General features: G+C 44.6%; 1 protein-coding gene across 4 annotated transcripts in view; it reads right to left on the reverse strand.

Moving 5' to 3' along the window:
* SLC22A18 (solute carrier family 22 member 18) overlaps positions 1-18,094 on the reverse strand; it is a 141,140-nt gene that overhangs the window by 29,518 nt on the left and 93,528 nt on the right. For all 4 annotated transcript variants that reach the window (XM_045014111.1, XM_045014109.1, XM_045014112.1 and 1 more), the window contains 3 exons: positions 15,873-15,988; positions 12,826-12,933; positions 3,602-3,702 (listed from right to left, as the gene is read on the reverse strand). In XM_045014111.1, coding sequence (XP_044870046.1) covers positions 3,602-3,702; positions 12,826-12,933; positions 15,873-15,988 — 325 coding nt within the window. The remainder of the gene's footprint in view (positions 1-3,601; positions 3,703-12,825; positions 12,934-15,872; positions 15,989-18,094) is intronic.

An 18,094-nucleotide genomic window follows, 5' to 3' on the forward strand; every position in this document is an offset into this window, starting at 1 on the left:
GATGTGGCCCCAGGCCCTATGGGTACGTCTACACAGTGTTTTCAAACCTGCAGCGGTGAGTCTGAGAGTCTGGGTCTACACACTTGGGCTTGCGCTACGGCTCTACAAACTGCTGTGCAAAGATTTATGCCTCCACTTCTCACTTGCTGCAAGCTAAAAAAGGGAGAAATGTTTGAGGAAGAAAAAGAGCGTAAACAGTTGGAGTATAATACCTTGGGGTTGGGGGAGGGGAAGGAAGAGGACCCTATCAGTTTTTGAAAGGATTGGGGGCAATAACCTTCACTCTCTGTGGGAGGGTGAGGGGGGGCAGAATCATCCTTTTTTGTGTGGGAGAAAAATATCAGTATTGCCAACCACAAGGATTCAAAAACCAGGGTCACACCTACAAAGTAATGAGATTTGCTTAAAAACCATGGGTTTAACATTATATAATTCTTTTTATTTGCCTTCCAGATTTTGAGCAGGAGGGATCATGTTTTGAAGCTTTTCACTGCAGCCAGGAAAGTTAGAAACTACTTAAAAAAAAAAACCAAAAAACCATAACCCTGAGGTTCTCCTGCAATCACAGGACTCCAGGAGCTGGGGCTTTAAGAAAGACCTCAGATATCATGAGACTCACGATAAAATTGCAAGAATTGGTAATGCTGCATCTGATTGCATTTTTGGGACTGGGTGGATGAATAAGGGCCATACCGCCACTTGCTTCCCTCCTGCAAATCTGAACCCTTTTCTAGCCCCTGCGTGTGTGGAATGTGTACTAAGAACACAGGCAAACAACAAATGCTGTTCTCTTCCCAGCAGACCAGCTGCTTTATTGTTTCAGAAACACAATGGGGGTGTGTTTGGCTTTCCTTATAACTAAACCATTTTGTTTTGAATATACACAGAGAGATTTAAAGTAAACACTGCTTGATTCCCCACTCATTCATTTCTGCAATGTCAGCATCTACCTTTCTACTCTATCCCTTGAAAATGAACAACGCACAGGACGATAGATCCTACATATGTATAAAAGGGACTCTCCTGCATCATCTTTAATCTGCAGAGCTCCTCAAAGCAAGTTAGACGGACATTTTATAGAGAGCAAAATAAGGAAACGAGAAATCTAATCTGTAGCTGAGGATCAAACCAATGTGGTTCATTGAAACGTACATTACATTTGTTATGAATAAGGCTTTAATTTTCTCAATGAAGTAGGGAGTCCATTCATCAGCATTCATCCATTTAGATGAGGTGGAATTCACTTGCACCTTAATCACACGCATATCAGTATCAACCAACATTATACCACAGAAACAAAGGTATCTGAAATGCCAATCTAAAGAAAGGTGTAGGTACACAAACAAAAGGGCTCTGCTGGACAGACTTAGCACACCTGCAATAAACTCAGTAGAAAGTAATTAAAAAATCAACTCCATTATGGCCACTGTCTACATCAGATACCTTTGGACTGTTTTATTTAAAGACCTGATCTGAACAGAAAACACAATTCTTGCTAAGTATCAGCATATTTTAAGCCAGAGTCTCAGGTGATAGAGCTACACAGATTTACATCAGCTGAAGATTTGGTCCTGCTTACCTAAAACTTGTAAAAATGAGCTACAAAGTAAAAAAATCAACCGTGAATTGTTCCTAGATTTATGAATAGGATTCTCTTACTAATCAGGCTGGTGGAGGGGTGGGGTTGGGAAAGCACAGGAACCAGTTTTAACATTATTTACTTGCTTCCCTAGAGACTTTTCTTGGTGCTTTTGGCTCAATGCCAATATCCCACAATTGGACATCACAAAAAACTGAAGTCTCACTGCAGTCCCTAAAACCCATGGTATTTGTGATGTGCAGAATGATGCATTCAAGGATACATTCAGTGAAGCAGCATAGTTCCATTTCATGGATGGAAAAAGAAATACCAAAAAGGCTAATTGAACATAATTTCTGTTAAAAAATTAACATCTGCAAACACTTAGCAGGTATAGAGTTTACTAATAGACATGGTCTTATTGGCTTTGGTGAGACTATGCCTGATTATTAAGCACTATAGCCAGCAGTAATTGTTTGCAGGACCAGATCCTTGGTTAGCATAGAAATCCCATTGTTATCAGTATTAGAAATACGGTGGCACCTAAAGACCCCAACCAAGACTGAAGCCCAATTATCTTAAGCCCCATATAGACACACAGTGATAGACAGTCCTCCCTGCCAAAGGGCTTGCAATCTAAATAGACAAAAGAACTGTCATTGCTATTTTACACTATCACCATTTTACAGATAGGGAAACTGAGGCACAGATCAATTAAGTGACTTGTCCAAAGTCACACACAAACTCTGTGGGAGAGCCAGGATATGCACTCTGATTTCCTAAGCCCCAGTTCAAGGCTTTAAACCCAAGACAATAATTTAGGGTAGAACTTAACTCTCATTTTTACCTATAAACCAACTGTGGATATTTCTGCAGTTGCTTAAGTCTCTTCCTCTCTCCTGAGAAAACTTTGGTACAGTACAGTACCTTCTGATTTTGTCTTCTTTACCAACTAGCATAGCTGAATCTTCCCACTTCCTCACTCTCCTCTCCTATTGGCTGTATTCCATTGACAATTTCTTCCTCATTACAGTTTTTGTAATGCATTAGTCAGTCGTGCACATTTCCACAGAGTGGATAGGATTCCTTTCTCAGTATTCAAGGCCTCTATAAAAATTCTAGGTCAGATCATCCACTAGCATAAGCTGGCAGAGCTCAGCTGAAGTAAATGGAGCTGTGCCAATTTATACCAGCTAAGGATGTGGCCCATTGAGTTTAGAGCAAGAGCCACACTTTTGCTGTGCAGGCTAGGACAACATGTTAGTTCAACACTGGGCTGCATCCATGGCCTAAAACTCAATGACAAAAGTCGTCAAGAGGAAGAACGTTTTCCAGAGACACTCCATTCTCGACTACTATCCGAAAGTGTGGATGAAATGCTTATTTATAATTATTTTCTAGGTTCCAGACAAATAATCTAGTCAATGCAATCCACAGCCAAGAATTACATTTCACAAGTATTACTGGTGAAATGGTTTTAATGGTAATCCTCTGCCTGAAGCAATCCTAGTTTACTGCAGCAGAAAGAGTGATTAAGTGCATGATTAGATACTAGCTAGGAAGCAGGTGGGACTTTCTTCAGCTCACCTGGTGGATCAGTTGCCTGGAGCTTTTGCAGGTCTTGGCAAAGTCTTGACTGCTATGGGCTGTGTGTCTTAGGGCTAGTCTACACTAGAAGCGCTATATTGGCGCAGCTGCACGGATGGCGCTCTATGCCAACGGGAGAGCACTCTCCCATTAGCATCGTTACTCCATCTCCACTAGAGGTGGATGCTGTGTTGGCAGAAAGCATCTCCCGCCAACATAGAGCCAGTGTGGACTGCACTTAGGTCACTGAACTGGCGTCGCTCGGGGTATTTTTTCCACACCGCGAGCGACATACATTAAATCAACATAAGTGATAGCGTAGACCTGCCCATATGCACTAATTGAATCTAGCTAAAAAGTGGAGGTTCTCCTGAGAGCACTTGGCTGCCACATGACAGATACAGCAGGTCTGATTATATTGTCATGTCCACTTACCATTTGAAGGACACCGAAATATGACATCAGATATCCAGTCTGTGCTGCCTCCAGCCCAAAGAAATTCATAGAGATGATGGAAAACATAATCAGGAACAAACCTACAGAGTGTATTAAAAAGAAAATATATTTAATGGGTCTTGGAATATATTTACACTGCAAGTAAAGGGCCACACCCTGCTTAATCACCACTGATGTAAAAGCAGCAAAGAATCCTGTGGCACCTTATAGACTAACAGACGTTTTGCAGCATGAGCTTTCGTGGGTGAATACCCACTTCTTCAGATGCACTTCTTCGTATTCACCCACGAAAGCTCATGCTGCAAAACGTCTTTGCATCTGAAGAAGTGGGTATTCACCCACGAAAGCTCATGCTGCAAAACATCTATTAGTCTATAAGGTGCCACAGGATTCTTTGCTGCTTTTACAGAACCAGACTAACACGGCTACCCCTCTGATGCTTGACACTGATGTAAAGACAGTGGAGTTGCTCTGCAATAACGCTGATTGCAGACAAGCAGACACATATACTTTGGGTTTTTAAAAAAATCTTTAACCATTTCAACTATTACCTTTAAAAATGTGACTTAGAAGAAGTTAGATACAATCGTGCTGATTAGTGGAAGCAGTTCACATGGTTTTATTAGGCCAGACATGCTAACCTTTAGGATAGCACATGAAAACAATTTTTTTTGTTCAGACAAGATTGTAATCAGGGGATAATTCCTCATTCCTTTTGCCTAACTTCAGATTTTCACCAATTGGATTTGGGGTCTCAGAAACAGCCTAGAGACAGGAGATTAAATACAGTGGTTTCACTGTGCACAGGGTGAATGACTTCATTGGCACGTGGAGTTTCTGTCTCTCATGCATCTCTAATGTTGTCCGCACAGAGAGGCAGTCAAGGAAGCATGGACGGCCTCAGCTCACAGTGGGCCTGCTTTTCAATTACTGTATTTTACACACACACACACATCTACAGACCAGTACATAATAAGTAGATATTTGCCACAAAATAAAAGTACAGCAAAAGATGTCTGAGGATGACAGTTTGCTGACAAACGACTCACTAACTCAGCTACAGCAGAAGGATTTTGCCCACACTTCCTGTGACGCTGAGAAGTATTATAATTATCGGTCTATAATGCTGTACACTCACAGGGGTTCACTTTGTCCACCTGTTACAAGCATACAACTAGATTATTTTCACTTGTAGCTTTAGAGGCATTCAGACAGGGAAATATATTTTTCAATGGAAGTCCACAAAAACGAGATGTTTACTAAAGGCTATTTTGTACAGAGCGTACTGTCACACGTATTAGAACAGTTCCTCAGTGGGTGTAAATCAGTGGAACTACAGTACACCAATTCACTCCAAATGAACATCTGGCCTATTGACCGCATCAATTCATAACTTTTCCAGTGCTCTGTCTTGGCTGACCAACAAAACTAAGATGGCTGCTAAGTTCCATCCACTGTCCACCTTATACTGCTTGCGATGTAAAGCCAGACCAGGGGTAGGCAACCTATGGCACCTATGGCTGATTTTCAGTGGCACTCAAATTGCCCAGGTCCTGGCCACTGGTCCGGGGCGGGGGCTCCTGCATTTTAATTTAATTTTAAATGAAGCTTCTTAAACATTTTAAAAACCTTATTTACTTTACATACAACAATAGTTTAGTTCTATATTATAGACTTATAGAAAGAGACCTTCTAAAAACATTACAATGTATGACTGGCACGCGAAACCTTAAATTAGAATGAATAAATGAAGACACGGCACAGCACTGCTGAAAGATTGCCAGCCCCTGAGCTAGAGAATGTATTTAACAGCTATTGGCTAGCATGTGTTCAAAATGGCCAGAATTTTCAGAGGAGTTGAGCACTCAGTCAGGGCCAGACTTCCAGAAGACATTTTTTAAAACTTAAAAACCTGACCTTTATGTAGGTGCCTAAATGGGAGCTGAACTGCTTTGAAAATCTGGACAGAACTGTGGCTACTGAGCCCTTGAAAATCTGCCTGTGACCTCTTTTGAAAACCTGGTCCAAGAAGAACGAGTGATGAGCCTTGCACAGTAGAAAGTGTATACATGGCTTAGGAGAGTCAACAGAAACTGGGAAATGTGGGGTCACATTTTAAAAAGGGGCTAAGTGACGTAGGTTCCTAAGTTCCATTTTCAAATGTGATTTGGGCACTTAGGAAACTAAGTCCCATTGGCTTTCCGTGAGATTTAAGCCTGTGACATGTGGTTTGGGATGTCTCAATTTTGGGGTTCCTAATTTCACACACCTTAAAAGGGCCTGAATTTCAGCAAGTGCTGAGTATTCACCCTCTGAAAATCAGGCCCTTGTAAGGGGTTTCAGGTTGGGTACCCAAAAACGGAAGCACCAAAAATCAGTAGTCACTTTTTAAAAACTTGGCCTAAGTTCCTAAGTCCATTTTGGAAAGGTATTTGGACTCTTACGTAATGACCTACAGCTAATTTTTCAATGGTATTTAGGTGCCTAAACATGCAGATAGGCAAATAGTGGGATTTTCAGAAGTGCTGTAGTCCCCTTGATTTCAAAAGGAGTTAGGCGCCCAGGTGCTTTACAAAATCCTACTGGGGCCTATCTGCATCCTTAGGCACCAAAATATCTTTGAAAATCTGGACCCTAAGACACTTTTGAACATTTTACCCTTGGTCTGTTGTGCTGTCTCTCTCTCTTTTACTTATTACATTTTAATGGGGCATTTCCCCCCCCCCCCCACTTAAGTTGAGAATGAAGCACTGTCATGTAGTAAAATACCCCACCTTGTTCTTAGAGTGGCAGATATTCCCACTATTAGAGGTACCCAAACTATATCAGCCCATCTGTCCATCACCACCCTGCCTTAAATGTACCTCACTTAGGAAGGTACTTATTATCCCACATAAGTTAATTTTAGTGAGTAACCACTGCCGACTTGCCTCTATATACATTACAAACTTGTTTACAATGTAAATAAAATGTCTGTAATTTAGACGAATTAACTAATATAATTATATGGTTGCAGTAGTGAGATGAAGGTAGATGAGAGTTTAGCCTCAAGCAGTGAGGTGCAAATAAGTGGACAACAGCCAAATCACCTCAGGCTGTAATCACCAGGTCAGTAACTTGATGAGAGACCTGAAAAGTGAAGTCAGGTGTTGCCAGAGATTTAATAGGTGGAGCTCTTCTGTCTCAACCAGCTACTTTCCCAGTGTGGCACTGTGCTTCTGGAGAGACAGTCTTTCTGATGAAATGCAAGATAAGACCCTAGCCACTCAGGATTGTTAAACGTTCCCATGACATTTTTTTTAAGTGTTAGAATATTAGCCACTGTGTCCTGTCCAAATCCCATCTTAATTAATTACATTTTGCCTACCTAACAGTTCCCCTTTAGTTTTTGAATGGCATTGTTATTGTTTGTTTTCCCCTGTAACTATGGTACATTGCTGCTTGTGCAGAATGGCTGCCATGTTCCACCCCATAGGATGATGCATTTCAGCAGTGGGTTACTAATACCGAGATATAAAGTGCATCTTGGGATTCTTTTGGAAGAAAGTTGCTACATGTGGTACATATGAGGCATTATGTTGCGGAATGCACAGAAGACATAGCCTCAGGGTTACACAGTGACATTTTAAAAGTTAAAAATAATACCATGAGCCGACACCTTGAAAATAGGAACCCCCTTAAAACTATCACTTTACAGTCCTGCCTGTTTTGTAAAACACACTAATTCTATGAATTTTCCATTAGGCGAGTGTAGTTATAGGCAAGTAACATTTTTGAAAGAGTTAAGGGAATTGCATTTTTCCTTTGGCCTTACTTGCATACTGTTCTTTTCTCCAGCGGGTTTTCTTTGGACAGTGGTGTTAGGTTGCACAGAATTCAGCATCTCCAGTCAATGCCAAGTGCATGCAAAAAGAGAAATGCAGAACTCCCTTATTTAGAAATCCTTCACAGATTCCTATAGAAGACAGTGAGTCTTGTTTCTTATATTGTCAGGACATTTTCCATGGAACAGTAAAAACATTTTATCAAGCCCAGACAGGCTGAAATGCCATCTCTCTCTTTCAGCCACTCCTAGTAAATCTGCTTTGATATGCAAGCTAAATTTAATGTTACTTAGACATCAAGAATCATTTTTAAAAGGGCCTCCTCCTTTTTTGAGAGTTTGGAAAAGTTGTGCACACATCCACCTAACACAGTTCCTGTATACATAAATTGGTACTTTCCCAGTATCCTTAGGCACACAAAAGTGAATCCTTGAAATTGCATGGTCCAGAGGGATGGTACTGATCATTTGCACAATTAGCAAAAATAACCCTTAAGAGTTTCCAAGTGAAAAAGGCACACCAGATTACTGAGTTCATCCCTTCCTGGGTTCAAGGCCCTGTCCCCTACAAAAGATTGTGATCACTGCATTAGATTCTGCCTCTCTCCTTATGTCGCAAGTAGTAGGATGAGCAGATTCTTTGTACATGCAGCGGAGGGCCAGCAGCTTCCTGACACAACATATTGGAGGAGAAAGGGTTGTACCATTCAGTGAGGAGGGGGAATATTCATTAATAAGCAGCACAGCTGAACAGAACACAACGCCATCCACAGCTTCAGAAACAACTCTGACATCATAATAAAAAAGGCTGACAAAGGAGGTTCTGTTATCATCGTGAATAGGTCGGAATATGAACAAGAGGCTGCTAGGCAACTCTCTGACACCACACTCTACAGGCCATTACCCTCTGATCCCACTCAGGGTTACCAAAAGAAACAACACCATCATCTCAAGAAACTCCCTGAAGCAGCACAGGAACAATCTACACAGACACACCCCTAGAGGCCCAGGGGTATTCTATCTGCTACCCAAGATCCATAAACCTGTGAATCCTGGACACCCCATCATCTCAGGCATTGGCACCCTGACAGCAGGATTGTCTGGCTATGTAGACTCTCTCCTCAGGCCCTATGCTACCAGCACTCCCAGCTATCTTCGAGACATTACTGACTTCCTGAGGAAACTACAATCCATCGGTGATCTTCCAGAAAACACCATCCTGGGCACTATGGATGTAGAAGCCCTCTACACCTACATTCGAAACAAAGATGGACTACAAGCCATCAGGAACAGTATCCCCGATAATGTCACGGCAAACCTGGTGGCTGAACTTTGTGACTTTGTCCTCACCCACAACTATTTCAGATTTGGAGACAATTTGTACCTTCAAGTCAGCGAGACTGCTATGGGTACCCGCATGGCTCCACAGTATGCCAACGTTTTTATGGCTGATTTAGAACAACGCTTCCTCAGCTCTCGTCCTCTAACGCTGCTACTCTACTTGCGCTACATTGATGACATCATCATCATCTGGACCCATGGGAAAGAAGCCCTTCAGGAATTCCACCAGGATTTCAACAATTTCCACCCTACCATCAACCTCAGCCTGGAACAGTCCACACAAGAGATCCACTTCCTAGACACTACAGTGCTAATAAGCAATGGTCACATAAACACCATCCTATACCGGAAACCTACTGACCTCCAGCTTTCATCCAGACCACACCACATAATCCATTGTCTACAGCCAAGCTCTAAGATACAACCGCATTTACTCAAATCCCTCAGACAGAGACAAACACCTACAGGATCTCTATCAAGCATTCTTACAACCCACCTGCTGAAGTGAAGAAACAGATTGACAGAGCCAGAAAGGTACCCGGAAGTCACCTACTACAGGACAGGCCCAACAAAGAAAGTAACAGAACGTCACTAGCTGTGTCACCTACAGCCCCCAACTAAAACCTCACCAGCGCATCATCAAGGATCTACAACCTATCCTGAAGGATGATCCCTCACTCTCACAGACCTTGGGAGACAGGCCAGTCCTTGCTTACAGACAGCCCCCAACCTGCAGCAAATACTTACTAGCAACTACACACCACACAACAAAAACACTAACCCTATCCCTGCTACAAATCCCGTTGCCAACTCTGTCCGCATATCTATTCAAGGGACACCGTCATAGGACCTAACCACATCAGCCACCCCATCAGGGGCTCGTTCACCTGCACATCTACCAATGTGATATATGCCATCATGTGCCAGCAATGCCCCTCTGCCATGTACATTAGCCAAATCGGACAGTCTCTAGGCAAAAGAATAAATGGACACAAATCAGATGTCAAGAATTATAACATTCAAAAACCAGTCGGAGAACACTTCAATCTCCCTGGACACAATAACAGACTTAAAAGCGGCAATTCTTCAACAAAAAAACTTCAAAAAACAGACTCCAATGAGAAGCTGCAGAACTGGAATTAATTTGCAAACTGGACACCATCAAATTAGGCGTGAATAAAGACTGGGAGTGGATGGGTCACTACAAAAACTAATTTCCCCCTACTGTTACTCACACCTTCTGGCCAACTGTTTGAAATGGGCCACTCTGATTACATTGGCCTCATTACCACTACAAAAGTGATTTTTTCTCCCTTGGTATTCTACTGTTGAGAATAGGCCACTTCCATTTTAATTGAATTGTCTCATTAGCACTAACTCCCCAGCTGGTAAGGCAACTCCCATCTTTTCATGTACTGTGTATATATACACCTGCCTACTGTATTTTCCACTCCAGGCATCTGATGAAGTGGGTTTTAGCCCATGAAAGCTTATGCCCAAATAAATTTGCTAGTCTCTAAGGCCTGGTCTACACTAGGAGTTTGTCGAATTTAGCAGCGTTAATTCGACTTAACCGTGCACCCGTCCACACCAGGAAGCTAATTAGTTCGACCTAGAGGGCTCTTTAGTTCGAATTCTGTACTCCTCCCCGACGAGGGGAGTAGCGCTAAATTCGACATGGCCATGTCGAATTAGGCTAGGTGTGGACGGAAATCGACCTTAGTAGCTCCGGGAGCTATCCCACAGTGCACCACTCTGTTGACGCTCTGGACAGCAGTCCGAGCTTGGATGTTCTGACCAGCCACACAGGAAATGCCCAGGGAAAATTTGACACGCTCCGGCGCCTTGTGGATGTTCTGCAGGACCGCAGGCAGGAGAACAGAGCCCCCTGCACTGTATCTGCAACCGCCCTCCCCCGCCACAAAGTCCCAACCCCCCCTCACCCAAAGTAACAAGAAGGAGGGGCGACAGGGGCCGTGAAAACTGTCACTGCACCCCTGCAGAGTGCACAAATACAAGAAGGCTCTCATTCCCTAAATGTTGAGAAGTCCTTCCCTTCCTGGCTCACCGAAGCCCCAATCCCAGTTTCATCCCCTAACTGTGTAGTTGATTATTAAAAGTAGTTTGCTGTTAATTACTATTTCCGTCAAGTTTTTCTACAGAAGACTGTCTGTGAAGGGGGGGCTCAGGGGGTTGTTAATTGCATAGGGACAGTCACCTTTACCAGGGTACAGACACAGAGGCAGGATCAACAGCAGGTCACACACACAGTGCAGTCAGTAGGCACCCTGGTCGGTCTGGGAGGTGTTTTCCATGTTCTGTGTGGGTGGGGGGTACGTGACTTTGTGGCATGGGAGGGCGGTTACAGAACTTATGCAGCGGTCCCTGTCCCAGACCACAGAGCCACGCAGCAGGGGAATCTGTAACCGTCCTCCCCCGCCACAAGGTCACGTAGCCCCCGCACACAGAGTCCCGAAAAGGAGGGATGGCAGGCTCCGTTGAAACAACCAGTCCGGCACTGCAGACCGCTCTAGGAGCAGGAGCCTATCATTCCTCGAGTGTAGAAGCGGTGTTAACATCACTGCACACCCTACCCACCACAGTCTGCGTCCCTGTTTCAACCCTTTAACGTGAATTCATTAATAAAGAAAACGTTGTTAATTAACAATGTTCCATTAACTTTATTTTTAAACGTGTGTTGGAAGGGGGGAAACGTGGTGAACGGGGTATGTAACCACAGAAGAAAGTCAACAGTAACTGAAGCAGGGGCAGGTTCAGCTTCTCTGTAAAGAAACTGAACAGTCACAGGTCACGCTGCTCGCTGAGGAACCTAGCTTTCAAAGCCTCCCAGATGCACAGCGCTTCCCGCTGGGCTCTTCTAATTGCACGGCTGTCTGGCTGAGCGTAATCAGCAGCCAGGCGATTTGCCTCAACCTCCCATCCCGCCATAAAGGTCTCCTCCTTGCTCTCACAGAGATTGTGGAGCACACAGCAAGCTGCAATAACAATGGGGATATTGGTTTCGCTGAGATCCGAGCGAGTCAGTAAGCTCCTCCATCTCCCCTTGAGACATCCGAAGGCACGTTGAATGATGACAGTTACCCAAGACCTCCCTCGACACATTTTTCCCCCCAGCATGCATTGTGGGGAAATCCCAGAATTCAAATGGGCAGCGGGGACTGCGGGAACTGTGGGATAGCTTCCCACAGTGCACCGCTTCCAATGTCGACGCTTGCCCCGTTGGTGTGGACTCACAAAGTCGAATTAGTGTCCTTAGTGTGGACACACAAATTCGACTTTGTAAGGTCGATTCCACAAATTCGAATTAAGTTAAATCGAACTAATCTGGTAGTGTAAACATACCCTAAGGTGCCACAAGGATTCCTCATTGTTTTTGCTGAAACAGACGAACACGGCTACCACTCTGAAAACAGTTGCATAGTAGGGGAAGTCATAAAAGCTGTCAGCTCCCCTATATGTATATATAAATGAATGCAGCCAGTCATGAATGAATGCTGGTCCAGCAATCTCTCTTCTCATTGTTGAAAATGTATCATTATTTTCTTATTACTTTATTTGTATTGCAGCAACGTCTAGAGGCCCCAACTGAGATCAAAGTCCCATTTTGGTAGGTGCTGCACAAACAGTCTAGTCCAGTCTCTGAGCTGAAGAACTTACAGACTAAATAGAGAAGACAAACAAAGGATGGGAGAGATAAAAGTTTCCTTATTCCCATTTTACAGCTGGGGAACTGGGGGTAGAGATAATACAAGATTTGCCCAAGGTCACACAGAAAACCCATGACAGGAAATTCATTATAAATTCAACTTCAGATTTGGACCCTATATAACTGTGAGTGGCCTGTGTTGGAATATGCAACACTGACTATGGAATAGCTCCAGCAGAAAAAATAAATAGTCCTGCTTCCTTTCTCCTTCACCAATAACCAAACATAAAGGGCTTTCAGATACACATGAAAAGCAAATCTACTGGATTTATACTTGTTATTTTAAATACTACGATGATCCCAGAGAATTACCTGTAGGGAGTCCGGAAAGGACCTTGATTAAGAACACTTCCTTTACTCCTGGAAGCTTCAGCAGGCGTAGGATTTCTTTGAGACTAAACACACTGGACTGTGATGTGCCTGTGAAAATGATGGACAGAATAATAGTCTATTTGCAAGGACTAGAAGTGGGAAACAAGAAATGATACGTTATCTTATTACACTCACAGTCAGCTCTCCACAGAGAAGATTTCTGCCTTCTTCTCTGCATCATGGTTCTCCATTGCCTGTTTGGGTTTGGTTCTATGTGCATGGAACCCCACTAGTATCAGGGGCACGTTGGTGTGCAGAGCAAAAGCAAAATATCCAATAGACATCTGCAGTGTGGGTCAGAGACAGGCAGAGCTGATGGGAGAGGATAATGCTGCATATGATTAAAAAACCTATAGCCCTTTCCCTTTTAGCATTCCCTCCAGTCCTTATAATTGGTCACACAGTAGGACATTCTCATGACATTTCCACCTTCTCACCCGTCCCAAATCTTTTTTTATTTTAGCTTCACATAGATTTTCCAAGTTGTATCACAACTGATACAACTTGGAAAATGTGTGTGAAGATTGCACATAGAACCAAAGTCTGAAAGACGGTGCACCATAAAATACCACACAGAAATAAATTACAAGGTCTGACATCTTTAAAGAAAAGATAACCCAGGCCAGATCTTCAGCTCGTATAAATCAGCCTTAAGCCATCAAAGTCACTGATTTACAGCAGCTGAAACTCCACCCTTGACAATATTGGCCAAGATGCTGTCCACTCGATCCACCGTGCACAGAACTCCCATTCCAGTCAAAGGGAGTTCCGAATGTGAATGTCTTGCACATTGGGCCTTTTACGCACAATAATCCCCTTGCTCAAGCCACTTATGTACAATAGGGAATCGGTGCTCAGGATGGAGCTTCAGGCTGAGCTGTAAATTTTCTTGGTTTTGTGGCCTTTGTGTTATCTGAAGAGTTTACTGGGATGTAATCCATATGGTTGAAATTATTGTTTTTGCATTAGTGGGTTTTAAAAAAATCCTCTGTTGAGAGTTTCTGTGATTTGGCACAGCGGACTAGTGAATGCATAGGACTGGGCATTAAGTAGAGAAAACTTTAAGTTTAATGGGGTAGTGGAGGCTGAGTGAATGTCAGTGGAGAATTGAGCACTTCTGGGGTACAGCTATGGCAATTTCCTGCAATATCCTGGACAAACCTTACTGAATTAAGTTAAACCTTATTAAATTATGTTTAAGTATCTTAGAAGTTCATTGCAGTCACAAGTGCAAATGTTTATGTATAATTGTGGGATTGTATGCCATATAGCTAGGGGGAAACATGAGTACAGTAAACCCAAGAAGTGTTATGAGTGTAAAGGACTCTTTAAAATGGGGTGGGCAAACTTTTTGGTCACATCTGGGTATGGAAATTGTATGGCGGGCCATGAATGCTTGCAAAATTGGGGCTGGGGTGAAGGAGGGGGTGAGGGCTCTGGTTGGGAGTGCGGGCTCTGGGGTGGGGCCAGAAATGAGGAGTTCAGGGTGCAGAAGGGAGGTGTTTAGGGTGTAGGAGGGTGCTCCAGGCTGAGACTGACAGGTTTGGAGTCTGGGAGGGGGCTCTGGGCTGGGGCAGGAGATTGGGGCACAGGTGGGTGTGAGGGCTCTGGCTGGGGGTGCAGGCTCTGGGGTGCAGGAGGTTGCTCCAGGTTGGGATCAAGGGGCTTGAGGTGCAAGAGGGGGCCAGGGGTGCAGGCTCCAGGAGGCACTTACCTCAAGCAGCTCCAGGAAGCAGTGGCATGTCCCCACTCCAGCTCCTACATGGAGGCACAGACAGGCAGCTCTGCGCACTGCCCCATCCACAGGCACCGCCCCTGCAGCTCCCATTGGCCACAGTTCCCAGCCAATGGGAGCTGCAGGGGTGGTGCCTGGGGCAGGGGCAGCGTACAGAGCCCTCTGGCTGCCCCTACGCATAGGAGCTGGAGGGGGGAAATGCCCCTGCTTCTGGGAGCTGCAGCATGCGTGCGCAGAGTGGTCCCCAACCCCTGGCTGGAGCATGGGAGCAAGGAAGACCCAGACCCCGCTCCCCAGCAGAAGCTCGAGGGCCGGATTAAATCAACTGGAGGGCCAGATGTGGCCTGCGGGCCATACTTTGCCCACCCCTGCTTTAAAACAATCTGCCAGATAAGAATGAACTTTCAGTCAAGTGGGTTTCTTAGGAAATACTTGGGAGGAGTGGAATACAAATTACCACAACTGGACCCAACCTTTCGAAGCTACGCCCTGAGGAGAAATCCATTGTCTGCTGATTACCTATTTCCAGAGTCCCAGGGATACAGGCCCAAACAGTATAAAGGAGCAAATCACAGATTCATGAGGGTTCTTGTTCTGCCCTTGTAACTACAGGAAAACCAGTGTTGGGTTTGAGGGACGGACTCCTACCAGAGTCCTTGTTGGGGTGAACTCTGGTAAGCTTATTAGTATGCGTGTAGAGTGTTGTTATTTTAAGAATAAATGTGCTTACTTAGTGCCCTCATGACTGTGGGCAATTACACAGTTTATAGCCTCTGAAGAGAAAGCAAAGCAGACCGCTTAGGGAGCCTGCGTGCTGGGGAATAGTCAGAGAACAGTGCAGCTTGGAAAAACCCTGGTCAGGAGGGAGGGAGAAACATGGGTCTCCGCCCAAGCAGAGGGTGACAACTAAGAAGTCAGGACTCTGAAAGTGGGTGCCCTTGCTGGACTATGAGGGAGAAATCACAGGTGCCGTTGCCCTGAACTGTTCAAGCAGCCAAGTTGCACAGCAGATGATAATGGAACAAGCTTAGGCCTCTGGAAATCTGAGTTCAAGTAGTGAATGGGTCCCAAGTTAACACCAGTTAGATGGTTTCATCATCAACATCACAAAAAACCCTTCTCATTTGATACATGCTTGGCACCATGGGCAACGTCTTCTCAGATGAGGATGAGGGATCAGCACTCAGCATTTAAAACTGCCCAGCTACATTCCTATAGCGATGAAAAGTTGCCAGAAAGGGTAAACACTCACGCTGCTGTGTAGATTGTCCTTCTGACTTTGGTTTGGTGTGAGCGGGGATACACGTCATTACTATCATTGCACTTATGAGACTTGCCACTACCGCAAGATACGACGGAAAGTACATGCTGTGAACAGAAAGAGCAATTAAGATATACATACAATGGACTGAATTACAAACACTGTGATCCTACAAGCACTTAAGCATGTGCCTAACTTTACTCATATGAATAATAGGAATAGTCCCAATGAAGTCATGGTGAGTAAGGCTATGCATGTGCTTAAGTGTTTTTGGGATTGAGGCCTTATATGAGTGCTCATGATCTGACCATGTAATTCCTTGAAAGATGGATTTTACTGCAAGCCATGTTACAGTAATGTATTAATAACAGGCATTAACACAGTGCTTTTTAAATTTGTAAAGCTCAGAAAAAATTGCTTTCTTAGCAAAGCTGCTTAGAGATTCTCCAATGGAACAACTGAATTGTTAATTATGATCAACCCAATCCCACAGTGGGCCAAAATCTGTCACCTTTATTAACACTGAGTAGTGCCTTATTCTGGAAGGATCCCACCTGATTTCAGTGGGAATCATCCAGGAGGAAGATCCTACTCAGTAAGAGTAATAGTGGCAGAATCTAGTCCTATGAGTACACAGAAGCTTAGACACTAGATATGCAAAACCACTAGATAGGATCCATGTAAGATGACAAACATAATTTTAAAAAACCCAAAATCCTCTTTTATCTTAGGGTAACCACTTTGTCACTCACTGACCAGAAACAGGTATAGACTAGCACCTTTGATTGGTACCCTATCATCTCTTAAGATGCTCACAACCAAAAGGCTTCCAGTGAGTGAAATAAAGCAAAACTATTTTCCACCCAACCACCAATGACACAAGTTATTGTTATTTTGAATCTGCCTGTATATTGCTGGGATGTGGGATGTTGTTAACAGATCAGGGACTGCTCCCCAGCAGTTCTCACAACAAATGTTTTGGTGGCCTCAGAGTGTGGCCACCAACTCTTGCTGAAGGCCACTCTGACATTTTCCCCTAAAATACTTACCGTATATACTCGTTCATAAGCCGAATTTTTTTAGTAAAAAAGTGAAGCATCAGAGAAGGGGGTCGGCTTATGAACAGGTATAAAGAGGGAGAGGTGGGACACAGCCCCTCCCCCCCAACAGAGGGGGCAAGGAGAGGCAGCACAGCCAGCACAGCCAGAAGGGAAGAGGCGGGGCCAGAGTCTCTCCGCTTCTGGACATGCTGCTCTTCCCCCAGCCTCTGAAGCAGCTGCAGCTCCAGGGCTGGCAGGCTGCAGCTGTTCCGCTCGGCCCTGCCCCCCAGAGCAGGCTGTGGCCCACACCGCCTGGCCCACCGGAGCAAGCCCAGCCTGCTGGAACATGCTGCAGCCGTGCTGCCCAGTCTGACCCGCCGGAGCAGGCTGCGACCATGCTGCCCAACCTGCCAGAGCAGCTCCAGCCAGGCCAGAGACATCCTCCCCTGGCCCTCCCCAGATAAGGTTGGAAGGGATGGGATGGGGAGAGTGTGGGGGTCCCGGGCTAGGGGTGGGGTCATGTGGGGGGTGGTCACAAGGGTTACTCCCCTGACCCCCAGCTTCTCCCACCGAAAAAATGTCCCCACCAGTTGCTGTCCCGGCCCGTCAGGGTAAGCAACTGGTGCACTGGGACACTTTGTTTACTTAGGTTTACCTCCGTGCCTGCTCGACGTAAACAAACCATCTCAGTCCGCCAGTGGCTTATCCTGATGGCCCGGGAGCCAAAGTTTGCTGACGCCTAAATTATAGGGTCGGCTTCTGAAAGGGTCATAAAAAATTTCCATTTTTACTTAGCCATCCAGCGGGTAGTGTAGACATACCCTAAGTCAAAACTGGATGTCTTTCTAAAACATATGCTTTAACCCAACCACAAGATGTAGGCTTGATGCAAGAATTTCATCCAGTAATTCCATGGCCTGTGTCATACACGTGGTCAGCGTCACTAGATGATCACCATGATCCCTTCTGGCCTTGGAGACTAGGAAAACAGAGCTTAACTGACGCAATGGCATTGTGCTGGCCCTCTGAACAGGAGTGACTGTTACCCTAGATCACTTTTCAGGTTCTGTAATAGTCTACATAGACTTACACATGAATTGTACGAAGTGAGACTCATCCATAATAACTGGCATATTCTGCAAACAGGAGCCAAAACGACATGTGGTAGCTGTA

This window comes from Mauremys mutica, chromosome 4 (genome assembly GCF_020497125.1).
Source record: "Mauremys mutica isolate MM-2020 ecotype Southern chromosome 4, ASM2049712v1, whole genome shotgun sequence".
In the NCBI taxonomy this organism is placed as follows: domain Eukaryota; kingdom Metazoa; phylum Chordata; order Testudines; family Geoemydidae; genus Mauremys; species Mauremys mutica.